The sequence below is a fragment of the Salmo salar genome, chromosome ssa17, assembly GCF_905237065.1.
Source record: "Salmo salar chromosome ssa17, Ssal_v3.1, whole genome shotgun sequence".
Lineage (NCBI taxonomy): Eukaryota > Metazoa > Chordata > Actinopteri > Salmoniformes > Salmonidae > Salmo > Salmo salar.
Window position 1 is genome coordinate 13,645,570 of NC_059458.1, and position 27,064 is coordinate 13,672,633.

Below are 27,064 nucleotides of genomic sequence, written 5' to 3' on the forward strand. Positions count from 1 at the left end.
GGAATTCAACCTACAGTACCTCGGAGGAAAAGGCTCCATTATTCTCCACGGTACCGGAGGACACTGACTATCAACACACAGCTAGCTCTTCCTCTTCACCATCCGATACCTTGAACATAAACCAGCCATTCTCTCACAGGGAGACTTTCTCACCGGAGAACGAGCTACTCAAGCACCGGACAACATAGGAGCCGCACAATTCAACAGCCCCACTAGTTTCAAACATGAACGCAATTTCTGCAAAGAAACCCATACATTGCAGGAGTCATTTCTCACAATCAACTAGACAAATAGGAGTGAAAAGAATCCAGCATCAAAACAATCCATCCGGTATGGCCTGAATGAATGAATGAATGAATGTTGAATAGGCCTACATGTGCACATAACCAATCCCATGCATACGGGCACTCGCTTCACTCTGGTTAGCTCTCCATTATTATCAAAGAAAAGCAATGTAAATGAACATTTCTTTTTATCATAAAGTTAGCGTGGAAGAGGTGAACAAATTGTTGCTGGCCAGTAATGTTAATAATGAGCAACCACCTGGTACTGACAATTTAGATGGAAAGCTAAATTTAGATGATATTTCTCATATCTTCAATCTGTGCTTGGAAAAACATTTTTTCCCTCAGACCTGAAAGGAAGCCAAAGTCATTCCGCATCCCAAGAACGGTAAACCATCCTTTTCTGGTTCTAACAGCAGACCAATTTCAGTGCAGCCTTTGATATTATTGACCATAACCTGCTAGCGGAAAAACGTATGTGTTATGGCTTTACACCCTCTGCTTTTGAGAAAGTATATGGCAATCTAATAGAAAACCGTTCCCCCCCCAATGGTAGGCTCTCTAATTTAATGCGTGTAAACTGTGTAATTCCGCAAGGGCGCCGTCTTGGCCCGTTACGGTTTTCTATTTTTTACTAATGATTTACCACTAGCCTTAAACAAGTTAGTGAAATCACTGCAGCTCTAAACAAAGAGTTGAAGTTAGTTTCAGAATGGGTGGCCAACAATAAACTAGTTCTGAATATATCTCAGAGCATAGTATTTCAGTACAAATCATTCCTTAAGCTGTAGATCAGGGGTCTCCACAACTTTTCTAACATGAGAGCTACTTTTAAAAAATGAAACATGTCACGAGCTACACATTTTTTCTAGTTTTCAAATAGGAACATTCTTCTATTTTCCTCTCCCCTGTTCCATACAGTACAAGAGAAAGTACCGCACTGTTTTCTGTCAATATACCTGGTAAAATAATGGTTAATAAACCACTTAAGGGGGAGGACTCTATAAAATTAGATTTTTTATTTGTATTTTCCCGGTGTTTTAGATTTTCTTTTGTTTTTCACTCTCAAAAATCGAATTGTTCACAGAGAAACAACAGAATTAGATGTTCGGAGTCAATGTCATTGGTTTAAGACATTTTTTTTTAGGTCTGGAAAAAAAAATATATATATTTTTTGGGGTGCAATTCCCTTTAATTGCGCAACTGGCCCTTTAATTGCACATCTAGCGAGTGACGAATGTGCTGGTCTAGTGACGATTCTGCACTCCTGCTTCTCATTTCATGGAAAAGTTTGAAAATAACAAATAATACGATACAAATTATATAATTCTGCCAGGTAAGCCTACTTTGTATATAACATTTAATTGAGATGGTTTTGGGGAAAGTATTTCTGTCAACCCACAAGACGGTCATCACATCAACTGGCTACAGACAGATGGGCAATATTGCTGGAAATGAATTGGCGGATATTGTGTTAGGTTTGGCTTTTTAAGCCAATAGTCGCTAACCAGGGGTGGGATAAATATCAACGTTGAGTTGATTAGATAGTAGCTGTGAGCTTGCGGTGTCTGATACTTGTGAGATTTGTTTATATGACAGTTTGCAGCGGAACACGTGAAAACTGCATGTACTTTCAGAATTGTTTGGCAAGCTACTCATAAGTGGCCTGTGAGCTACTGGTAGCTGGCGATCAAACTGTTGGAGACCCCTGCTGTAAACCTAAGCTGGTTATGAAAGATGTGGTTATAGAACAAGTTGAGGAAACTAAACTTCTTGGTGTCACCTTAGACTGTAAACTGTCAGGACTAGGTTACCACAACTGATCAAACAAGACCTACAGGCTCAATTTGATGTTATCTTGACTTCTGCCCGGTAATATGGTCAGGTGCTGCGAAGAAAGACATACTAAAGCTACAGCTTTCTTGTCCTGCAATGTTCCAAAGGCGCTAAGGTCAACAGCACGTTGACCTTTCCTGGCTCAAAGTAGAGAAGAAAATTGTGTGCGTCACTTCTCGTTTTCACTACTCCAAACTGTCTATTCAATCAGCTAACGCATAGCTCTGACTGACATTCCTACTCCACAAGGCAAGCAACTAAAAGGTATCTTCTTAGTCTCTAAAGCCCAAAACGAATTCAAGGCAATGCACCCTAATATATAGATCCATGATACTGTAGCATGGAACTCCCTGCCATCTCAAAACACTCAAACAAGCAGCAAAAGTAGCTTTAAAAAACCAAATAAAACAGCACACCACGACGCCTCTGACCTAAATAGCTGTAGCATCTCCCTCGCAAGCACATTTGGTGTTTGGGTTCAAGTTAAAGCTAGGATGTGCCCTTGGTCTCAAGATAACAGTGCATGCTCAGAGAAAGCACTTGTAAGCAAAGCCTCAGTACAGTAAGAATGTACTGCTCCAAACGACATTATAGTCTGGTTTACGAAAGCGTATTCTTATTATGTGTGTGACTGGTGGATCCTACTGGGTGCGAGTGTGGTGCGGGAATGAAAATGGACATGCGAAACAAGTTTATGAGAACAGGAGGAAAGTCCATATCAAGGGGACTTTGTTAATTTGATGAATAAGTCCAAAGGCCATGCACTAAACCTTAGCTAAGCCTTTACGGGTGGTCGACTAACACGGCAAATGTTGGGTTTAGTTCATTTCTATGCACCAGACAAGGCGAAAGAGGTAGATGAAGCCCATCTGATGATGATGATGACAACTCTGTTCCAATTTATTGAACGGACTGGAGTGATGGATCTCTAAAAAGGTAGCTAAAGTACGTAGCTAAAGTGAAGGATTCAATTGAGACTTTAGCTGGAGAAAACTTCAACACGGTGGCTGAGGTGAAGGATTCAGTTGAAGCCTTTTAACGGGGAGGAAACTCCATCTGTAGCTCAATTTATGAGCTGAATGGCACAGATGCTGGGGAAGCCTTAGCTGGAGAAATTGGAGCATTTCCATTGTCGTTTTCGGTGCACTTGCATTCAGGAGAATCTATCAATCACATTATTATAATGAATAGTATTGACTTCAAAAGGGAGAACCAAGGACACGGGTGGCTCGTAATGCTGTGAGATTCTCGCTGGTGTTTGAAGAACAACTGGTTCTGAGAGATTAGGATCAGAACCTGCAATTGTAACAGGAAGAGACAAACAGATGACGGCAGTGTAGCTGTTATTAGGAGTACATGTCGCATGGATTGCTAAGGCATAACAATATGAAAGTGTGTATTCTTACTATAAATGTATGTACTTCATGTCTATTAATGCTATGCATTGTAATGTATTTATGCATTTTCATTTATTTCGTTCTGTACCTGTCTATTAATGTTCTGTAATATGTTGTTTAATGTAGTTCTGTAATTCAGCTGTAATTGTCTATTAATGTTCTTTATTATGTCATATTTGATGTTTTGTGTGGACCCCAGGAAGAGTTGCTGCAGGTTTGCCTGTAGCTACTTGGGGAGGCTAATAAAATACTAAAAAATACTAAATACTATGAAAGCACTAGCTAGATGTAACTCTACCCTACTGACAGAAGGCACCTCTGCCAGTCATTCAGTGCCCCCAATTCATAATTTGTGCGTCACCAGTGCACTGGGCGGAGGGCTATTCACAGAGCACAGTGGGCACCTTAATTGACTGTCTACTGCCAACAAGGAAGTGATGAGGAAGTAGACAGGAAGTAACATTCAGTCCTCCTCTCTTTCTTTTTACCAAAACATGTATCCAAGTTCTCCAAAGGGGAGGAATATGAGCTAAACGAACCAAGCCTAATTTGCCTTGTTTCTAACATCATCTTAGTACAATGTCAAACACAGTAACATAAATAGCCCAAACTATTTCCTTTAGAAGAAATGAAAGAAAGAGATGCATCCTGTATGAAATCTCCTGCCGTTCTCACCAACATCGCTTCCTTTCATTTACCAACGGAGGCCACCTGTAAACACCTTATTCGTAGTCATAACATAGGCTAATAATCCCAATGCAAACACGACTATAGCTAATCTACCCACGTAGTAGCTATAAAAGGCCTTTGTAGAGAGAATAGAGATCCATACCTTCTCCTGTGGTCATAGCAGAGCTGTTGATTCCACACACTAAACAGAGCTAAGTAACAGTGAGCAACAAGGACAAACACTGCCGTAGGTCTGTCTCTTCTCTATTGTGTCTACCTACCGTACTCCAGGCTACTCCTTCCCCTCCCCTCTACTAGCTAGGTCTTGTGACTGCACGGATGACAAAACGACACCACTCTCTTCTCCAAAATAAGAGCCTGCAGCAGAGTCCCTGGTGTTGCTACCTCTTCCTAGGCTAATCCTCTCCGTCTCTCCGTCTCAGCCCCATAGCCCAGATTCAAATACAGTATTAGGGCACGCCGTAAAAAAATGAAAACGAGTGTTTCTCATTGGACAAATTCAGATGTAATACCTCCCTGTTTCAATCGGGTCGGTACCAAATGAATAGGACACAGGATTCCTGGGCAGAGAGAGAGAGGTTCTTTCCACTTGCCTGGACAGTTGACATTCATGAGCTGTCAGCTGCACAGGAGAGGCAGCCCTATGAAGTATCTGGTACGGTAGAGGCAAGGCCAAGGCATCGCCTTTATGCCAGGTTAACCTTCGAGCCGCACAGAGGGGGAAAACTGTGTTAACAGCAAAGGGTTTTCCCCCTTTCTTTGGCGCACTAGGTGAATAGAAAACGCCAGTGAGATGTCGGGCAATGACGTCATTGAGACATTACCATAAAAGAACCAGCATGACACCTTGCTTTGGCCAATTTGCTCAGGTTTGATATGAAGTCGTTCAGCCTGCTACATGAAAGCAGAGATTACAGCAGCTCGAGTCTAATCTCGACAAGGTGAACTCTTGTGATGAAAGTGAAGCCTCGTGACCACAGCAATTAGACCCTTTATGTCCCAGACTTAACAGGCCCGAGGAGAGGAAAATGAGACGGCCGCAGCAACAAAGAGACACAGCTCCGATATCAGCCGGTCCTGCCACAATACTGCTGAGTCAGGGTAAGGCCCTAGTCTGTGTGCAGAATACCAAGAACATGTCCAATAGAGAGCAGCTGAAAGGAGAATCTGACCCCCTGCCTGCAGCACTGCATTGCTGCAGAGAGACTGCTCAATGCATACTAACTGTTCTCTGCTGAAAGAGCCTGGACACAGAACTGGTTTCTCTGTTGTTGGTTTTCTGTCCAGCTCTAAGTGGTCTGAGCCAAGGGTCTGTATCCACAAAGCTGATCTAGGATCAGGTCCCCGCCTGTACATACATCTTCTATTAACTTGACCACTTTCACACAGCAGGAAATGTGAATTACCATGTGCATTATAATTCATAGAAATGTTCGTAGGTGTTGATACATTTTTCCATTAGGGCAAATTACAAACTTTAGACGCCTTCTTAAACCGCAAATACACTACAAGTGGCATTTCATGCTGGGCAGGAAAATTCTCTGCAACAACAGTGATCAAATGAAGATAGCAGCTGTGTATAATTTGATGCATTGTGATCTAAAAGCCAAAACTGAACCTAGATCAGCAATCATACTGCTTTATTGATATGGACTCAGATTGGATATGAGATCCCCCCATCAACTCCATAAGCATAGTCATAATCCCACTGCACTGCTTGCACTACACGAGAACGTTTCAATATAACAAAGCTCAATGGAAAGGGATGAACGTGACCATGAGTTTCTGGACAGAGGGGAAGTACAACAGTGAGAGCAAAGGAAGTACTGTGCTTACCTGAGACAGGGGACAGGATCATGTTCCCTGATCTTTGAACTTCATCAAATTTACTGAAAATAACATTCAACCTGGAAAGACAAAGACAGTATATTGTTTTAAAGGCATCGTCATACAATTATGACGAGGGGCAAGCCTAAAAGCAGACAGTCGGTCTCCCTGGAGATACCAGAGAACTGGGTCATGGTGACTGCACTTCCAACAGAAAGCCTTGGTATCGGAAACACAACAGAGGATGAAGGTACCGTGACTGTGGCAGTCCTTTTTTCCCCAGGTCCATCCGCACCCTCTCCCCGACGTGTCTGTAGATTTCAACAAGACAGTTCATGGCCCCGTCTCGCACCTGTGTGTCAGGAAACAAAACAGGGCAGATTAACACGGCTTCACTCATCTGTCTGCCCACTAACCTCTCGACTCTGCGGACATAATCATTTGTCTGGATTGAACATAAAATTAGATGTAAAAAAGACAGAGATCCTCTCTTATTGACTGTAATAGTCAATTTAGTTGTGCACATGAAACCGACAATGATAAAAGATGGCTGGCACTATATCAGTACAGGAAGAGAGGTCCATGGACACAGCTTCCTGATCCCGACAGGAAGTGGGAAATGCTGTTGAAGTGCGTGATGACAGGAGACAGAGCAAAGCCTTTTTGAAAAAGTCTACAAAACAGGCTAATTGCAAGGAATGAACAGACAAGAGATATCAGGAAAGTACTGAAGTCTGATGAGTTCACATGGAATCTGTAACACTGTTGGTCAACCACCAGAGAGTTCTGAAACACCAATAATGTTGCTGTCAAAGTCAACATCAAAGACAGCCAAAAATCCAGTCTAACACCACAATGTATACTGAACAAAAATATAAGCGCAACATGTAAAGTTTTGGTCCCATGTTTCATGAGCTGAAATAAAATATCTGAATTTTTCCATATGCACAAAAAGCACATTTCTCTCAAAATGTGTGCACACATTTGTTTACATCCCTGTTAATAAAAGGCCACTCTAAAATGTTCACTTTTGTCACACAACACAATGCCACAGATGTCTCAAGTTTTTAGGGAGCGTGCAATTGGCATGCTGACTGCAGGAATGTCCAACAAAGCTGTTGCCAGAGAATTAAATGTGAATTTCTCTACCATAAGCCGCCTCGAATATCATTTTAGAGAATTTGGCAGTACGTCCAACTGGCCTCATAACCGCAGACCACGTGTGACCACACCAGCCCAGGAACTCCATATCCGACTTCTTCACCTGCGAGATTGTCTGAGACCAGCCACCCGGACAGCTGATGAAACTGAGGAGTATTTCTGTCTGTAATAAAGCTATTTTGTGGGGAAAAACTCATTCTGATTGGCTGGGCCTGGCTCCCAAGTGGGTGGGCCTATTGCCTTCCAGGCTCACCCATGGCTGTGCCCCTACCCAGTCATGTGAAATCCATAGATTAGGGCCGAATGAATTTAATTAAATTGACCGATTTCCTTATATGAACTTTAACTCAGTAAAATCGTTAAAATTGTTGCGTTTATATTTTTGTTCAGTATAGTTTAATGGCCTAAAATAATGTAACTATACCTGGCTTGTAGGGTCTCCTAAAAGATTACATATGTGGGGGACAATTTTACTGAGGGTCAAGCCTTGAGCTCCATATCTGTAAGGAGAAAGAAAAATGTAAATCACACAAAGAATGTGTAAGACAAAACAGATGAAATAGTACGTTTAAACCATTACTGGCTATTATGAACTTACACATTTAACGTGGCGATAAGGCAAATGCAGACACTCTCCCTGGTCCTGTTGTTCTTGTGTTTGAATCCCCCTAACATTCGGTCCCATACATACTGCAAATAAAAACATTTATTGTAGTCCGTTTAAAAAAAGAATGAAACGGTTTATTTTCTACACTAACACGTAGGTGAGTCTACAGTGCGTGCTGACATTACCTGTGGGTTAGCAGCTTGGTCCATGATTTTTAGCAGGAGAGCTTGGTCCTGGTCTCTGACTTGGTCCTTTGAGTCGCCTAGTCGATCTATCAAGCTCGGCAAAACTAACGGGAGGGAGAAGGCAAGGACAAAAATATGAATTATGTGACAACAACTCAAGGTGACAAGGACTCAAGAAAACGATGAATCATAAAGATGTGTTGCAATGCATACAATTGCCAGGGATAGTTTACCAGTTCCAATCTGTGTCTTAAACCGTTCCTGTAGTCTTGTTACTAAAGCTGTCAGTATGTCCATTCCCAACAAAGCCACCTAAGAATGAAGATCAAAATTTAAAAAATGTAATACCTACATTTTTTTCTAAATAACATAGCCTATTCAACAAAAGCATAAATGTTAGACATTTTTGAGAGAGAAGAATGCATAAGATAAAAAAATTATCCTTTGAAATACAAGCTCCGTTGCAAAGGATTGTGGGTAATGTGATAAATCTTGGTTTTGTTCCGTTTATAAAATGTTAAAAGCAAAGGAAGCCCTCAAACACAAATAATATATATATTGTAAACAACCTACTTACGCTGCTGTAGGACTACAGTAGAAAATAAAATACTAACCATGTCGGAAACCACTTTGAGATTTGATTAGGTCTTGGCTGGCACTAAGGAAGATATCTTTCCTTGTCTTGGGGTGGCTTAGGACACTCAATGAACGTGTAGTGAGAGTATCCCTGCTAACGCCATAATCAACACCTTTGCATCACCTGAGCTTCTTGCTTGGGCTATGGTGCAATTTTTGGAACCCCAGGGTTTATATTTGTAGAATGAGAACAATTTCTGAACAGTTTCCTGCTGTTTAATGTTCCCTAGTAGATAATTGCACATTGAACATTATTGCTGGTTGTAAATACAAATTCATTATTGCTGCATATCAAAAAATGTGTCTGTGTAAATAGCTTTAATTGCTGACGACTATTCAGAAGTGACAGAACACAAAAACACACCATTTCAGAACAGGTTGTCCATCAACAGCTGTGAGCCTGCTGCAGTGCCCCCTCCCTCTGAAAGTCCTGCAGTGTTTGACTAGGCCTGCCTTCCTTTCCTTCTTCATCAACAGCTTTCAACCTACTCCCATCTGATGCTGAAACAAAAACACAGCACTTCCAGCGCTGATAATAAAAACTAACTGGTCTTTACTAGTAGGGCGATGACAGAAGCTAGCAAAAAGAGAAAATCAACTAAATCCTGATCATTCTTCACGTAGAGGTTTAGCCTATTCATTGATTCCTAGCCATTCACGTGGCATTCTCCTCCCCTCTACTTGTGGGGGCCAGCCCAGGTAGATAGACACCAGACAAACTGGCTCTCATCTGGGGTAGCCTAATGATAGTTTGTAAAATAAGCTCACCACTATCGCCGTGGGAGTCCATGTCCCCATTACTGTACTGTTCTCTCTGAGCAATCACTCTGATTGGAGGGGACACCGTTTCTAGAGCAGCACAGGGTGCAGCGTCCTGATTCGCTGCGAGAGAGGTAAGCTGTTTTCTATGCGTGTGAGTGCGCGCGTGCGTGTGTGTGTGGCAGCAGAGTTGTTGCCATGGCTTCTCCCTTCATCACACACAGAGTTCAGAGGTCAGCTCCAGCCTGAAAGCACAGACAAAACAAGCTGCGATACCGTCTATAGTGTCCCGCTCCGCCACCTCAATGGAAGAAGCCGTTAGAGACTCTGACCACTGACAGTCTGGCTGGACATTTGTGGAGTTGGAATAGCTGTCATAAACAGTTCTGGGGAATTGTATCAGTTAGGATAATAGCCTAAAGATTGGGTAGGGGGTCGAATTGTCTGCTCTGCTGATAACAAGAGTCCCATATTATATTGTGTGTTTGCAGGACAAATGTCCCTACTGGAATACCGTCTCTAGTGGATACAGATCAAACACAGAGGATTAAGGCCACCAAACAGATAACCCTTGGTGAAGAACGAATTCCTTACTGCTCAGCCTTCATCTTGTGTTTGTGCCTGTACTGAGGCTGAAGACCTAACAGTGAAAGAATGGGTGGGTGATGTAATGTTTTGGGTTACTGGACATGTAGGCTAGCTAGGCTTAGGCTACATCTGATGAATCACAATCACATCTTTTCTAGGACTGGCAAAGATGAGATCTACTCTGGTGGGATCTGGGGGTCAAGAAGACCTTCAAATGAACAGAGTACTAGGATACACAGGGATCACAGACACCAAGTGGTTTAGAGTCCATCCACCTCATTCTGCACTGTTCTTAATGACAACCAGCTATTAAAAGCCCCATGGTAGTGAGTAGCCATCAACGGCCGTCAGGAGCTAACCCACTGGTCATTTACAAAACAGCCTCCAACACTCTACTCAGCAAACTGGATGCAGTCTATCACAGTGCCATCCGTTTTGTCACCAAAGCCCCATATAACACCAACCACTGCGACCGGCATGCTCTCGTCGGCTGGCCCTCGCTACATATTCGTCACCAGACCCACTGGCTCCAGGTCATCTATAAGTCTATGCTAGGTAAAGCTCCACCTTATCTCAGCTCACTGGTCACCATAACAACACCCACCCGTAGCACACGCTCCAGTAGTTATATCTCACTGGTCATCCCCAAAGCCAACACCTACTTTGGCCACTTTTCCTTCCAGTTCTCTGCTGCCAATGACTGGAACGAATTGCAAAAATCGCTGAAGTTGGAAACTTATATTTCCCTCTAACTTTAAACATCAGCTATCTGAGCACCTAACCGATCGTTGCAGCTGTACATAGCCCATCCAATCTACCTACCTCATCCCCATATTGTTTTTTAAAATTATTATTTACTTTTCTGCTCTTTTGCACACCAGTATTTCTACTTGCACATAATCATCTGCACATCTATCACTCCAGTGTTAATTTGCTAAATTTCAATGACTTTGCTACTACGGCCTATTTATTGCCTTACCTCCTCACACCATTTGCACACACTGTATATAGACTTATTTTTTTCTATTGTGTTATTGACTGTAAGCTTGTTTATTCCATGTGTAACTCTGTTTTGTTGTTTGTGTCGCACTGCTTTGATTTATCTTGGTCAGGTCGCAGTTGTAAATGAGAACTTGTTCTCAACTGGCCTACCTGGTTAAATAAAGTTGAAATAAATACAAATGAAAAAAAATGGTCAACTCATCACTGCAGTACACATGAAGAAGGCCTATAAAGCAATTCACCTAATATTGTGCACAACGAGCCTTCGTGTGAAGTTTGAAGCCACAGGCCCTGTAGGTTATATTCTCCCCCCAGGTGACAGTCTCACACACCCTTGCTGAACTATGTCCCAGTGAATGACAGATTATTTCCTACACTTGTGTTACACCAGTACCTTTCACCTTATGGTTATTGTGGCAAGTTTTTGGCTGCCTGTGACAGTGCCATCCCATGGTATCCCATACCTTGAAATTGCTGGAGTTGACCCAGTTGGTAGCGACACCATCCACCATTCTGTCCAGCATGGTCTGGTCCTGCTCCAGGTCCTGGGACTTGTCCTTGTCCAGGATGGAGTCTATGATGTCTTGGCCCACCTGTAGTCTCCTACCCAGGTCCTTCTGCATAACCTGCTCCATACAGTACTCCATATTCCACTCCATAGTGTCTCACCAAAGGTATAACACCACAATGTCACGAGACAAGGAAAAATGTGAGCCTAGTCCGCTCACAGAGCCTAGTCCGCTCACAGAGCCTAGTCCGCTCACAGAGAAGATCTTAACTGGAGTGTAGGCCTATATCCCAGATATATTACACACTTTCCTATATCCCAGAAAGTGTGTAATGTTTATCCCAAAAAGTTGACCCTTTATTTCAAGGGTATGCTGTGGAGATGAAATCACGGGGAAGGCGAGAATGCGGAGATAACAGCCGTCCAGTCAGGAACTGTCCAGAGGTTTTAGGTCACTCGTGTTCCAGATCAAACTACAAATATGAGAAGTCGTGGACAAGAGGACGGAGGATGAAGAAGAGGATTGCTGAAATGATTGTACTTCATTCTTCAGTAATTCTTCGCTTTCTTGTAGACCTAAAATCCCAAGGGGATACAGAATTATTATACCAGGTACTCCAAACAATAGGCCTCATTGTAACACAAACTAAGCAACACAGTGTAATTACAGTCAGTGTAACAATTAGTAGCTAGTTTATAACAATTGTATTTAGCTGGACTACTGAACTGAGAATTACACACTAACGTTACACAGCAATAAAGCCCCATGTTTATTGGAGCATCGATACACAATTTACTTAGTTAACTTTAGTTACCTAGCTAGTTAGCTAGCTACTGCACATGTTGTGAAAGTTGCTACCTAGTGTTATTGGTTTAGCCAAGCTAGCTGGCTAGTTTAGTAAATTAGATAGCTAGCTAGATAGCTTTTGTGCTAAACAAAACGGATAGCTAGCTAACTTGAAATATGACGAATTATTTGCTATACAGACAAATAACTATCTAGCTGGTGAAAACATTACTGTTAAATAGTTAGCTAGCTAACGTTAGATTAAATGCAGCTGACGTTATAAACCAACACTGAATCAAGGAGAGGAAACGTAGCTGACGTTAACTAGCTAGATGAAGCTAACTAGCTAGCCGCTAGCTAGCACGCCAAGCTGGTTCACTGTCTCCTCCAGCTAGCTAGCCTCCGTTGGCTAACTGTCTCTAGCAGCTACCAGCAAACACTGAAATGATGCTAACAAATATCAGCGGTCAATTCATTTACACTAGAATTAGGCAATTCTCGTCACTAGTTTATCAAGGGATTATTAACTAGCTAGTTAGCCAATTACCAATCATCTGCATCCAGCCGCTCGTCTCAGTTCAGATTCGTTAGGAAAAAATCAAGAGCCAGGACACTGGACTTCCAGCAGTACTACTAGTAAGTTAGCAGACGATGAACCCGCACGTACTGTATGCGTGGAGCCAAGTACAGTACTCACAACAAACGTTATGTAGCCTGCTAGCTAGCTCGATCCAATGTGTGATGACATCATCTAGCTAACAACAGTTACTTAAAAAAAGATTCTGCTAGCTACGTTAGCTGTTTGGTTTACAGTAATAGTTTCCAGTGAATGTCATACATTTGTAGCTTGTTTGCACGCCAACAGTGCCCTCTGCTGCCTATTACTGAAAGCTCACTCTCACTTTCAATTTTTTTATTGCAAAACGGTAAACACTGACATTTAAGAGTTTGTACAGTGTGTTGTTTGTGTTGTTTTGTATCTCAAATAGTTTGTCTTATTTTATAATAAAACGTATAATAATAAAACACTGTGTAAATAACTATTTCACTTTGTAGAGCTAGCCTTTGAATTTTAAAACAGTGCAGGTGTCAAACGCAGGCTATTATGGGATGACCTTATCTTAGAACTTGGTCATCCTTTTTAAAACAATGTGATCATAACCTGTCTGTCAGTAGAACCTCAAAATAATATTATAGCAACCCTCAATTATCCCTTTTCCACATGGTTCCTTGTGTTTCAACATCACATATGACAAAGATATTACTAGCATGTGATGAGTATCATATGCCTCCTGCAATTGAATTATGTCTTAAACTTTGTATCTATGTTATAATACAATTACATAAATATCTCATTCTTGTTGACACAATGCCCCTTTTATTTAATGTCAGAACCGTGTACATTGCAAATAGTATATATTGAGCATCACTTAGACGTTATTTACAAACACCAACAAAAGTGCAAATATCCGTTTTCTGTACCAGTTCCAAGTTACAGTAACGTTGAACAGCTCATTAGAATACATATAAAACAACTACAGTAGTGTTCAATTGCTCGAGATAATGACAATCGATACTTTCTCAATACAGTAGTAACAATGGATAGATGGATTTGAAAAAAAAGATGAATAAATATGGAATTATCTTTCAGTATGAAATGACAAAGAAGTAGAACCTAGTGTGGCTAAATCACAACCACTGTGGCTCTTGTCTGGACTGATATGTATAAAATCAAACAAAAAGAACCGAAGTGAGGCAGGTTCGATATTTCCACAGTTATTTTCCACAACACATTCCCTCGGCATATTCAAACTAAACCTATGAAACTGGTGAGGGACAGCGTGGAGTGAGAACTATAAAGTAACAAGAAAAACATTGGACTTGGTGGCTCTTTCTAGTTCAGCTATTTTTCTTCCAAAGTGCGTTCTTCATTGAAAAAAAAACAACAAAAAAGTCTGGGTAAATTAATCAATTGACATTATATGCTGTCCTCTAGCAAATACATACAGTACCAGTGTTAAAACTATGTTATTACAGTTCAATATTGAGAAACATTTGAGAAGCCGCAAATGTCAAAGTAACACCTGGGAACAATGGGTTCTAAGGGCCACCGACTTAACATTGACAACTTAGACTCAAGTCAGTCACAGCAGGTGTTGAAGCGTCACTGAAAACAGAAATATGGCGTCAGCGGCACATCAAACTAAAACAACTCATCATCCCAGACATAAGGTGCTTCCCTCCTTGCCATGATTGGCACCTCTCTCCCTTCATCTCTCCATCCTGGTCCTCACACCCCTATTCCTCCACCCCTCCCTCTTGGTCCCTCTTTCCTGGTTCTCACACCCTCTTCTTTTATCCTTACACCCCTCTTGATTCATCCTTCCATTCTGGTCCACACACCCTTCATTTACCCATCTTAGTCCTGATCCCCCTCTTCCTTCACCCCTCTTTCTCCATCCCTACATTCTAAACACTGGGGGCCTGTATTTGAGGAGTGACTCTTCTTCATTACAGGTTACAGTAGCGTTCGACTATTTACAATCTGAGGGAGGGGAGGGGCAGAGAGGTCCTTGGGATAATAAAGCTGCTTCGTCTTGGGCCACTAGTTAAACATGATGGATTCTGGGTCCTGGTTCATCATCTGGGCCATGTGACGGAGGACATCCTTCTTAGTGATGATGCCCAACAGACGCCTAGAGAGAAGGGGACGGAACAAAAATCATTCCACCATCCAATAAACCTCAGAATGATAGTCTTCATAAATCTAACACCAAAGTAAAATGAGCCTATTTTAGAATACTGGGCCTTTTTTCCCAAAAGCATGTTAAAGCTAAGTTTATTGTTAGAACCTTCATTAGGAGCATACTTAAATCTCCGAGCAGTTTCCCAAAACCCTCGTTACTATAGCAGCACTTGATTAAGCGCGTTGTTTTAGAGTAAGCATTAGAATTAGACGCTTCAATAGTTGTAGCCATGGGTGATAATATCTCATAGGAGCTGATCTGTCGTCAGTATCGCGGAATAATTCTGACGTTAAGGTAAGATTTGAAAGGGAGAACGCTGATCCGAGAGCAGCGCCGTCTTTCTTTCAATCCTGTTGTTATCGCCACACGCATCAACAACGCATTTAGCCAACGTTCTGTCTGCGTGGCGTTTCAGGAAACGCACGTTACGTCTCCTAAAACAGTAGTTAGCCTAAATCCCGTCGCTGTCGGGAAACCCCGGGCCTGGACTCTATTGGTTAATTGACTGATGACAGACTCACCCGCTTCTGGTGACCAGACACTGTCGGAGGCCCAGCTTCCTGAAGATGTCCACCACGGTCTCCATGGGGGTGTGGTCCGTGACGGTGAAGGGGCTGAGGTTGAGGATGCGTCGCAGCTTCAGGGGCTGGGGGTCGCAGGCCTCAGCCACCTGGGGGTTGTCCTCCGTGAAGTAGACCACAGAGCTGCTCACCACCCCGTCCTGCTTCTGACGGGCAGTCTCTGAGAGGGAGAAAAATCAGCTTTGGCTCCTCAGACCCGACAGAAAATAATGAACCGACACATTAAACACAGGACGGTTCAACACATGCTGACGGTTTTATATGGGACTTACAGCAGCTATGTTCACAACTTGCTATTCATGTTCTCCAAACAAAATGTTTCCTGTTTAGCCAATCATTTCACGGTGAAAACAACCTGATGACACAGTCCCGCTGTTTTGTTAAACGGAACCAGGCCTTTTAGCACGTCAGATATGGACGTCGTAGAGGGAGACCAGAGAGAGGTCATTTTGGGAGTGGGTTGCTCGTGTGATTGTTGGATGGAGTGGGCCTTTGCCAAAAAGCTTCTCAAATACAAGCCCCTCGCATCACGCTTGTACAGCCTTGGATATGAGTGCAAGTCGGGTAGCGCAGATATTTGGCAGCCTCGGTCATGTTACATAGGCTTACAGTACATGGCCTTCAGATCGCAGGCCCGCCTAAGACTTGAGCAAAGCAATTAGCAAGGTAGTGTTCTCTTTCAGCTGTTATGGGCATCCTAGCTGTATGAAGAAGGTGCTTTTTGTATCCTTATGTATCCAAGACCTTCGAAATATCTGAATCCTTCTTGATTGTAATGTAATTTGTGGATTTCAATAAAGTATGTATGTATGTATGTATGTGTGTATGTGTGTGTGTGTGTGTGTGTGTGTGTGTGTGTGTGTGTGAGTGTGAGAGAGAGAACCAGGGTTAATGTCTTACTGATGGCCACAGTGAGTTCCCTGCGCTGGACGAAGCCGATGAGGCGCTCTGACTCTCGGGACACGACCACAGGGAAGCCGTTGTAGTCGGTGTCCTTGATGAGCGTCTCCACGTCCTCCACCGTGGTGCTGTCCTGGGTCAACACGGCCAGGGGGGGCTCACTGCGCCTGGGACGCATCACATCCGTGGCCAGGGTCCTGTGTACGGATCACATTGGAAATTCTGAACAGATTACTCCAACTCCTGGAGTAATCTGCCCTTGGAGAAGGGGTGACTCCTGACTCCTGCAGGGTTGAGACTTGACTAGGGGAGGGGTGAGGGTCCTCCCCTGAGGAGGAGGAGGAATGACAAAGTTCCTAATATGTATCCCATAATACCTGTGCGTGAACTCGTCCCTGACGTCCAGGTAGGGGTAGCCGTTGAGTTGGATGTGGGACTCGTAGATACCCTCCTTCCCAAAGGCGTCCGCTACCCACTTACTGGTGACGGCTGCGGCCATGAGGGGGACGATGTACTCCAGACCGCCGGTCAGCTCAAACATAATGACCACCAGGGACACGGTCATCCGGGTCACACCTCCTATAACGACAAAACAAAAGTGTCAACCTAATGACTTGAGTGTTTATTTAATAGAGCGGGAAGTAATCCCTTCCTGTTTCAGTCTGTTCTCTTCCGTTTGGTGCCTAATGAACACTACCCTGATGACGACTCACCCAGACACGCGGCAGCGCCCACCATAGCGTAGAGACCTGGGGTAACACAGTCGGCTCCGGGACGACACCAGTTCTTAAAGATGATCCAGTCGTGGTGATGGTAGGCCATCTGCTCCACAGCGATGCCCACGATTCTCCCAGCGATGGCCCCCACAGCCATACTGGGAATAAACAGCCCAGACGGGATCTGAAGACAACACAGAGGACATAAAACAACATGGTTGAGAGGTGATCTGAAGACAACACAGAGGACATAAAACAACATGGCTGAGAGGTGATCTGAAGACAACACAGAGGACATAAAACAACATGGCTGAGAGGTGATCTGAAGACAACACAGAGGACATAAAACAACATGGTTGAGAGGTGATCTGAAGACAACACAGAGGACATAAAACAACATGGCTGAGAGGTGATCTGAAGACAACACAGAGGACATAAAACAACATGGCTGAGAGGTGATCTGAAGACAACACAGAGGACATAAAACAACATGGCTGAGAGGTGATCTGAAGACAACACAGAGGACATAAAACAACATGGCTGAGAGGTGATCTGAAGACAACACAGAGGACATAAAACAACATGGCTGAGAGGTGATCTGAAGACAACAATCGCCCAAAGAGCACGGTTATCCTACTCAAAACTTGGTAACACTTTATTTAAGGGTACCTACATAAAAGGACCTAATATTTTCATATTTCATAACCCATACATAACGCATCCATAAGCAGTTCAGTAACACTTCATAACTGCTTACGTCAGCTATCATAACCCCATCTAGCCATGCTGTACAGCAAACTGACCTTCATGCCGAAGGTGAAGATAGTTATTACAATCTTAAAGATAAGAGCCAGGGCCAGCTGCCACAGAGCGCTGTAGACCCCGGGTCCAGCAGGGCGGTCTGGGATGTCGTCCACCGGACGGCTCATGTTGGGGTTGTTAACGTAGTCACACAGCTGAGAGGACTCCAGCGCACCGCAGTCGTTGAACAGCTCGGAGATGAGCTCGCTGGTGCTGCGCCGCGTGTACGGGTTAGGGAACGCCAGGACCGCGGTAATACCCGTTATCACGATCACCTTAAATCAATCAAATCAAATCACCTTTATTAATGAAGACCCCTCGTTTACTTCAGCAGTTCTCACAAAGTGCTTTACAGTAAACCGGCAAAGATCCCAAAAAGCAAGCAAGAAGCAGAACCTGGTATAATGTCTGAGTCATTTAGCAGTTGGCTCTTATCCAGAGCAACTTAACTACAATCAGTGCATTCGACTAAGACGGGCCAAATCACAATCATTGCATTAAAACATTCTTCTGAATAGCTACTTCCTGCTAAGTCAGTTAGTGCCACAGTTAGTTACCTCTAGGACGGGGTACTTCCCCAGCAGAGTGGTCTTCCTCCTCCTACACCAGGCGATGTTCCCCCGGATGAAGAGGGTTCCCCAGAGGCCCCCGAACACCCCCAGCAGGATGAAGGGGACCAGCTCAGCCATGTACCAGGGGGTGTGGTACTCCACGTAGAACAGGACCAGTCTGCTGTTGCCGAACGGGTTGATGGCGCGCAGGGTGAAGGCCGCCACCAACGCAGCGAAGAAGGAGCGCCACAGGGTCTTCAGAGGGAAGTAGTAACTCACCTGAGGAGGACAGAGATGACATAGCGACGGCACTTCTACCGAAATACTTTAGTACGTCAAAAGGTAATGGACAGGGAAAATAACGGCTGCATATCTGGAAGTGAGATGACATTTGATTGAATGGACGCAGCAGGTGATTTATAACGGACTTAAGTGTACAACACCTCCTCCAGGCTGAAGAGAACTCCTCCAATCGGAGCTCCAAAAGCCACGGACACCCCAGCAGCGGCAGCAGCCGATAACACCTGCACAACAGACAAGCCGAGTTACATACAGACTACGCCAAATACTTGGATAAATTGTTTACATTTCCCCAATTTGTATTATTTCCGTAAAAATGGGAGCGTAATGGGCTATAACCGTACCTCTCTGCGCTTGCCCTCGTTCTTGCTGTATTTGGAGAACAGGGAGCAGAAGAGGTTACCACAGCAGCAGGCCACGTGGACCAGGGGCCCCTCCTTCCCCAGGCTGAGCCCGGAGGACACAGCCAGGACCAGGGTCACCGTCTTGATCAGCAGGGTCCACTTCCCCAGGTAACCCCGGATGATGAACCCACTCAGGATGGTCTTGATCTACCCAAGACGACACACAGCAGCCCCTCATTGGTATAACCTTTGCAACTGCGCTGTTATCGGAAATGAACGCACACTCTTTTCAGCCAATGAAAATGCAGTATTTAAAATACTGTACTATGGTTATTTTCTATTAACGAACGCTACCATTTCAAAACACTCACCTCAGGAATACCTGACCCACAGGCATAGGGGGCAAAGACCCTTACTAGAGACACAGCCAGGAAAGAGAATAACAGCGCCCACAACACATACAGGAAGTAATTCAACACATACGCCCCGGGACCCTGGAGAAACAAGAACAGGTGGAATGTATGGGTTTAAGGACCTGATACACAATCCTCCCACCCTCCATCACAACAAACACCAAGGTAAACCCCACTATATCTAGCCACGTGACGGCTGCTGTTCGTCGGGCTAAAACACAGGCTCAGCATTGTGGCTTTAATCAAGAGGATATCTGGTTAGCGGTTACTGATCCGCTGACCTCAGAGTGACCGGTCATCAGCTCGGCCCACTTCTGCCACTGCGGACACTTGTCTCTGTCGTCGAAGGTGGTCTCGTTGGAGGTCCAGCAGCACTGCTCCCGGCTGTAGTACAGAGCAGACAGACACACCCCTTCCTTCAGATCGGTCATCCAGTCCACAGCCAGGTCTATCACTCCAGCCAGCGTACCTACACGGGAGGACACACAGCACGAGATCACAGATCACACCACGCAAGGGAACGGGCAAAGCCTATCAAAAGGATTCAGACCAGACGTGGTATTTCACAACTCTTGGCTTGTGTGACTTCGGATTGGTTGTTAAGAGAGCCATGCGTCATGTCATGTGCGTGCAGCGTGAATCCCGGGCACCCAGAAGCAAATCTCACGTGCGCCATACTACAAGAGACTAGCGCAGCGCCAAAGGTGCAAGACCTTTTGCAGGATGCCTCCGCGGTTCCTACCTGTGAGCATTCCTATGAGCAGCATCACCACCCATCCTGACCAGGCATCCAGAAGACTCTTAATCAGCTCCCAGTAAGACTCCTTACTCTTGATGCTGATCTAGAACAACCATCAATCAACCATCAGCGGCAGGTTCAACGGATCGTCAGGTTAACATAATCAGGTTAACATCAAGTTTTTCTATGATGATTATGAAGAAGAAGAGGATGAAGAAGAAGAATTATATCCTCTGGGGATGAAGAAGAAAGTGTGTGTGTGTGTGTGTGTGTGTGTGTGTGTGTGTGTGTGTGTGTGTGTGTGTGTGTGTGTGCGCGCGCTCCCCCCTCACCTTCCTATGGCGGTCTGTGTCGCGCGACTTCTCCCGGAGCCAGTCAATGGTGTGGAAGTCTTCGTAGGTGCCGACGTCTGGGAAGGGCTCATCCAGGAAGTCCATCAGGTTCCCAGTACCATTCATCTCCTCTGAGGGAGTGGCCCCAGTACTGCTGGCCCCTGGACAGAGAGACAAAATACGATTTTTGTTTATTGTCTAATGATGGTCTTCACACATGTCCAACGGCGAGAAGCTTCCGCTTTATCCCAACACCTCGAAAAGACACACACAGACAGAGGTTGAAGAGACCGCGAACCCAGCCAAGTCCGGTCTCCGATTCTCAACACTGTATGAAGCTCAATAATGCCCATGAGATGTATGAAATTGTAATTGTTGGTATTCGGGTCACCAGACAGACCTTGTGATACTGTGTCCAAGTTTTAGCTTCAGTTTGGACATTAGTCCTGGGCAGACAGTGGCCCTTTTTTATGTTCTTATTAGCATTTTATTGCTAACTACATTAGCAGCTTACTTGGATACATGGTCGCTATAATTCTGTGGTTTTATTTCCTCTGAAGGTAGCGACGTCATGCAGAGGCAGTGAAAACAGTAACGTTACTGAGCAGTCAAGAATACAAGAGTAGACTAGCTACTTGCGGGCCATGCATGAATACTGAATTACAAATCATTGATCAGTGACATATGCCTTCATGTAGCTAGTAGACATAGCTAGCCATAGTACGTAGATATGGATGTAATCAGACCGTTAACGTTCATGCTAGTTAACATTTGGCCAGATATGCTTCTCCCTTTATTAATTATGGCATTATTAGACATGCAATGAAATTCATGCTTACCGTCTCCGTCCATTGTTCACACGATCCGTCTGCTCAAAATAAACACATCTATATCTTTCAGCTATATAATCACCAATATTGAATGCATTTTCATACTGTGTTAGGTCGTCACCAGCCAAACCTGCTTAGAAAATACAGAGAAGAGGACGTCATAGGTTTCTGCTTCCCACAATGCATTTGCTCAACCTGTCAACGCATGAAGGTGGAATTGTGGGTAGTGAAATGGCGACGCCTTGTGGCTGAAATAAAAAAACATGTTTTTATCCGTTTATTCATCTCAGTGCGTAGGCTACTGTTCACTCAGAGAGACCACCAGACCACTAAACTGCCTCTATAAAGTGTTACTTGTGTACTATTGTGTGTTGAAAATGTTTGTTCTTCTCTCCTTGACATGGCCTGCATATTCAGCCTCCTACTTGGGTCACAAGCTCTGTATGTCAGAGATCTGATACAGGAAAAGGAATGTATCACCGGATATTGTTCCAAATCAAAGAAATGCACCGCTTTGAGTACCTCTGTATACTAAAACAATCACTTGATTTATTTAAAATAGCACTTAATAGACGGGCTATTTAATGTATTTGATCAATTCAGAGTCTCCTAAATCTATAGATGACATGTCAATGCCCTAGCAGCAGCATAGCTTGTTTTGTATTTTTAGTTGATATAGCAACCAAAGGATCGGATGTCTTCTCCCCATCTCCCATCAGCCTTATTTTAATAGGTAGACACGGTCAGTTTTGTTCTTATATAATCTCATCTCCCTGGCAACACTCCGTGGATCCCCACATTTTCTAAAGAAACAAAGCTAGTATTGAAAGAAATAAGTAATTCCGTAAACTTAAATAGCATTTTCACCCTGTTTGTGTGTGTTCAGTGGCGTCACATTAACCGCCTCCAACGTCGTTTAAGAAAATGTGTCAGTACGTCCAAACGGCCTCACATGTGTAACCACGCCAGCCCAGGACCTCCACGTCCAGCTTCTTTACCTGCGGTATCATCTGAGACCAGCCACCCGGACAGCTGATGAAACTGATTAGTATTTCTGTCTGTAATAAAGTGCCTTTGTGGGGGAAAACTCATTCTGAATGGCTCGGCTTGGCTCCCCAGTGGGTGGGCCTGGCTTCCAAGTGGATGTGCCTATGCCCTCCCAGGCCTATTCATGGCTACGCCCCTGCCCAGTCATGTGAAATCCATAGATTAGGGCCTAATGAATTTATTTGAATTGACAAATTCCCTTATATGAACTGTAACTTTGTAAAATCAATGAAATTGCTGCATGTTACGTTTACATTTTTGTTCGGTATAATTTGGCAAAGCTATGTAGCCTATTGATTCCTTCTTGATGAATAAATCAAATATTTTTGACATTGAATTAGCCATTATGATTATGGTTCTAGATTGCAGGGGAAAATGTTATTTCGGGTGTTTGAAAAATGCAAATTCTTCCAGAGGAGAATCATTATGCCCCCCCATATCCTCACATGACACCCCTATGTGTGTGTTTGCGTGTGTATGTTTTGTGAAATAAATCAGCATTTTTATAACATCCTGTCTGCATTTTAAAAGCATCCTTCGTAGGCTACAACCTCCTCACTGTGTGTGTGGAAATGGGCATCACCATAGATCTGAATGATGCTGTTGTTCAATGCGTCTGACTCTCACTCAGTCACTCTCTCCTGACCACTGAGCAAAGCAGCGGCGGAAGCGAGCCTCCAAAGGGAGGGCAACATGTCAGCAAGCCGCTACTTTCCTCCTCTCAACTGCAGATGATGCGTGCATGTTTTGAGTGAGCTACTGATCGTTTGAAGAAGTTACTCCCTCCCAGCCCATGCTGGTAGTTGTAAACCCTAATTGGGCGTACGGTCTTTTGAACAAATTGAGCCTCGGTAGGAACCTACTGGCTGTAGCTTCCTCTCGCTTCAACTGGCTGTAGTTCAGAAAGACAGGAGTAGAGAGAAGCAGTCGGGAGCCCTGGCTGCAGCTGACTGTGGCACAGAGAGACAGGGGGAGCAGGCGACTCGGGAGCCAGAGCTGAGCTGAGCCGGAGAGTGGCCTCTCAGAGTGGGCAGCACTATGGATCCGGGAGTGTGCGTTCTGGAACTCCTCGGGATCGTCTTCTCTATTGGTGCCTGGATCTGCTCGCTGGCCACCACCATCATGTCCACCTGGCTGACCCTGTCCACCGACCTGCTGCCCGCCGAGAGCTACGAGCTGGGCCTGTGGGAGACGTGTGTGGTGCAGGACCTTGGAATTCTGGAGTGCAGACCGTATGACAGTCTCCTCGGCCTGCCCCCGGACATCAAACTAGCCCGGATCCTCATGTGTGTAACAGTGGCCACGGGCCTCCTGGGTCTCCTGCTAGCCATTCCTGGAAGCTACTGGATCAACAGCTGGAACCAGGGGCCTGAGGGGTTGAGGGTGAAGAGATTGATGAAGATGCTGGGAGGGATATTGTGCTTGGTGGCAGGGATACTGGGTCTCATACCTGTGTCTTACATCGCTCACCTGACGGTCATGCGGTTCTTCGATGAGGCCGTGCCGGCCATCGTGCCGCGCTGGGAGTTTGGGGATGCCCTGTTCTGTGGCTGGACGGCGGGGTTTCTACACCTGGTGGCTGGCTCTCTGCTGGTCACCTCCTGCGTGTGCCTACAAGAGGAGCCGTGCACCTTACAAATGCCTATACCGTTACCGAGAAGACATACATACGTACACAGTACCAACACCCCACATAGGAAGAGGTCCATGGAATATGTTTGATAATCTATTGAGAAGTGAGAACAGAAATTCTCAGTAGCCTCTGCCCTGTCTCTATCAATGGTGAATAAAACACTGCTTATCTAAAGATTTTTCATGCTTATTTACATTAGCTATAGTTATTGAGTACTCTTGCTGGGACAAATCTTTCTCCATATATTGAGACAGAATGCTGGTACTTATTTCAATCACTCGAACAGGGTTTTGTGCATGTCATGTTTGCAAAAATATCACCTACTGTACATTTGTCAAACAGAAATTCTTTATGGAACCAAAGAGACTACAGCTTTAAAAGCTGCCATTTCTTCCTAATATGTCGCTGTGCCTACTGTTGGTACTGTGGAAGAGATAGTGTGCAATGGTGCCAGAGAATTTGATGACAAGCGGTATATCGTCTGTGAAAGGACTGTAAACTACAATTCTGACCAAGGTTGATTATTCTGTATGTCAATGTCAATGATTGCCTTGGATATCATATCTTATCGCAATACCAATTATTTTTTTTACAGCATCTATCATCCTTATTGTCCAACAACTAAATTAAACCAGTTTGAATAGAGCTGGTTTCTCACTAGCAAGTGCATAAAAAATGTATCCCTTCTTGATATTCTACACAGTTATTCAATCAACATTGCATTACAGGAATAATTAATCATACAAGTTGTAAATAGAACAAACAGAGAAAGTATAACATTATATTGTAGAAAGCAAATAATAATTAATGTGAGGAATGTACTAAGTATTTGGGAATGTGTGTTTCAAATGGTGAAATATCAGGACTTGCTTGCAACAACTGAACAAGACAATGACTTCATGGATATTTGAGGATCTGATTGTATTTGTTTCATTTCTGCTGAAATTTCCACTATACATTCTCTCTAGTTAGAGGCCAATATTACTGATTTACCACATACGTTATATCAGATATATACCAATATACCTTGTATATTGCTCTGTAGTGGTTTTCTGAATGAATTGATCAGATATTATAGTGCCACAAGGCTACATATCCTACACCAGTTATATCCATACCGTGGAGAAATCTGAATATTAAAAAAAAAGTTGATATTATCAAATAAAGAAAAGAATTGACAAAAACCTGACCATGATTCATTCCTAAGCATCACAAACCACCTGCTTGTGTTACACAAGCTCAAACTGTTGCTAGACAACGATGAGGAAGTGAGTTTTAAGTAAGGTGAGATGACATACCAAGTCCAGTGGAAACAGAGCTTAAGTCTAATTCCTGCTGATTTCGGTCTTGGCTCCTGGGCTAAGCTGTAGTTAATGAACATCATAATAATGATACGTAATGTGAGGAATGTCAGATTTCCTGGACATCGCCCAATTACACACAAGCTTGCTCAGACAGGTCAGGTTCTTATACATCATTTTTTAAATATAACTTTCTCCTTTATTTATTTAGCCAGCTGAGTCCCATTGAGATATGAATCTCTTTCTCAAGGGTTCCCTGCATGGCCAAGCGGAAGCAACAGCCGTAAAATACTTCCTGTCTACTTCAATGTCTATTTCAATATGATTTCATTTCCAAATGAGACCATATTCCCTATGTAGTGTATTACTTTTGACCAGGACCCATAAGGCGCTGGTCAAAAGTAGTGCACTATTTCGGGAATAGGGCGCCATTTGGGACACAACCTTGCTCCTGACTGTGCTCTGCTACAGTTCCTCCCAGGTCTTCACATTACGAGACCCCGCCTGGACTTTGAAATGCTTGGACTGCTCCCCACTGCCTCCTGTGTCCATGTTGTCTTCTGAAAGATCCCATTGTTGTCCCCTCACAATGGAAGTCATTATAGCTTCCTATGCTAATCGCTTGATCTATCATAGGCAGTGGTTGGTCCTACATCAGAGAAACACATGGAACCAACCACTATATGTTAAACAGCAAACAGCTCTGTTGTCACGTCACTTTGAAACACAATGAAAGGGAACATTCGAAACCATTCTATCCTACTTCAATCTCACAGTCACAGAACACCACAACAGCTCTGTTGTACAGTGCTGATACAGTTATGTTCCTTTCTCAGCAGATTGTGAAATGCCTTGTGGGAGATGTCTATCGCTTGGTGGTTAATGATTAGGGTCAGAGTGGTTAGGGTCACTATTGACGGTTAGGGTTTGGGTTACGGGTTAAGGACAGGTTAGGTTATGGTTACGGGTTAAGGACAGGTTAGGTTCTGGTTACGGGTTAAGGACAGGTTGGGTTTTGGTTACGGGTTAAGGACAGGTTAGGTTCTGGTTACGGGTTAAGGACAGGTTAGGTTCTGGTTACGGGTTAAGGACAGGTTAGGTTCTGGTTACGGGTTAAGGACAGGTTAGGTTCTGGTTACGGGTTAAGGACAGGTTAGGTTCTGGTTACGGGTTAAGGACAGGTTAGGTTCTGGTTACGGGTTAAGGACAGGTTAGGTTCTGGTTACGGGTTAATGACAGGTTAGGTTCTGGGTTTGGATCTATGAAGTTCAATGAGTTGTATCGATCTATTCCTTAACTATCAACGTAAGTGTAACAACTTTAGTGTTGTTAGAGTCATTTACCAAAAATAGTACTGTATGTTCCCCTGAAACATTATGCTGAAGGCAATAAGGAGGAGGTAAGACCATGAAGTCAATGCTCTACGGACAATAACAAAGAACTTCAATGCCAGGGCGAGTGATCACACCACGGTGGGGAATCCAGAACGTGTTACACAACGTCTACAAAACAATAAACCTGTCATCTCCTTTCAACCTTCTATCTTAATGCCTGAGATTTAC

At 43.9% G+C, this 27,064-nt stretch overlaps 3 protein-coding genes and 1 non-coding gene across 24 annotated transcripts in view; 2 read left to right on the forward strand and 2 right to left on the reverse strand.

Moving 5' to 3' along the window:
* Positions 1–13,125, reverse strand: part of LOC106575187 (CLIP-associating protein 1-B) — a 36,517-nt gene extending 23,392 nt beyond the window's left edge. For 11 of the 21 annotated variants that reach the window (XM_014151506.2, XM_045698826.1, XM_014151514.2 and 8 more), the window contains exons 1-8: positions 12,815–13,124; positions 11,437–12,056; positions 8,221–8,299; positions 7,988–8,091; positions 7,794–7,885; positions 7,620–7,695; positions 6,289–6,386; positions 6,044–6,114 (exon numbers count right to left, since the gene is read on the reverse strand). In XM_014151506.2, coding sequence (XP_014006981.2) covers positions 6,044–6,114; positions 6,289–6,386; positions 7,620–7,695; positions 7,794–7,885; positions 7,988–8,091; positions 8,221–8,299; positions 11,437–11,631 — 715 coding nt within the window. In that variant the 5' untranslated portion in view covers positions 11,632–12,056; positions 12,815–13,124. Of the gene's footprint in view, positions 1–4,349; positions 4,640–6,043; positions 6,115–6,288; positions 6,387–7,619; positions 7,696–7,793; positions 7,886–7,987; positions 8,092–8,220; positions 8,300–11,436; positions 12,057–12,814 lie in introns of those variants that run through there. The other 10 variants (XM_014151500.2, XM_014151503.2, XM_014151501.2 and 7 more) reach the window with 4 other exon arrangements.
* On the forward strand, positions 8,658–8,787 carry LOC123728343 (U4atac minor spliceosomal RNA). The gene has a single exon (XR_006760229.1). It is a non-coding gene; the product is annotated as a U4atac minor spliceosomal RNA (small nuclear RNA).
* A 497-nt stretch (positions 13,126–13,622) lies between the features above and the next one.
* Positions 13,623–21,711, reverse strand: LOC106575185 (H(+)/Cl(-) exchange transporter 4). The gene is made up of 14 exons (XM_045698827.1): positions 21,531–21,711; positions 20,692–20,852; positions 20,363–20,462; positions 19,902–20,089; positions 19,579–19,701; positions 19,208–19,414; positions 19,007–19,087; positions 18,570–18,842; positions 18,015–18,287; positions 17,209–17,395; positions 16,873–17,074; positions 16,496–16,692; positions 15,536–15,755; positions 13,623–14,963 (listed from the first exon to the last, which is right to left on the reverse strand). The coding sequence occupies exons 1-14, from the start codon at positions 21,541–21,543 to the stop codon at positions 14,873–14,875; spliced, it is 2,316 nt and encodes a 771-aa protein (XP_045554783.1). The 5' UTR covers positions 21,544–21,711; the 3' UTR covers positions 13,623–14,872.
* A 1,498-nt stretch (positions 21,712–23,209) lies between these two features.
* Positions 23,210–25,379, forward strand: LOC106575186 (putative claudin-24). Its single transcript, XM_014151497.2, has one exon. It carries the CDS (start codon positions 23,607–23,609, stop codon positions 24,288–24,290), a length of 684 nt encoding a protein of 227 aa, XP_014006972.1. The 5' UTR covers positions 23,210–23,606; the 3' UTR covers positions 24,291–25,379.
* The last annotated feature ends 1,685 nt before the right edge of the window (positions 25,380–27,064 follow it).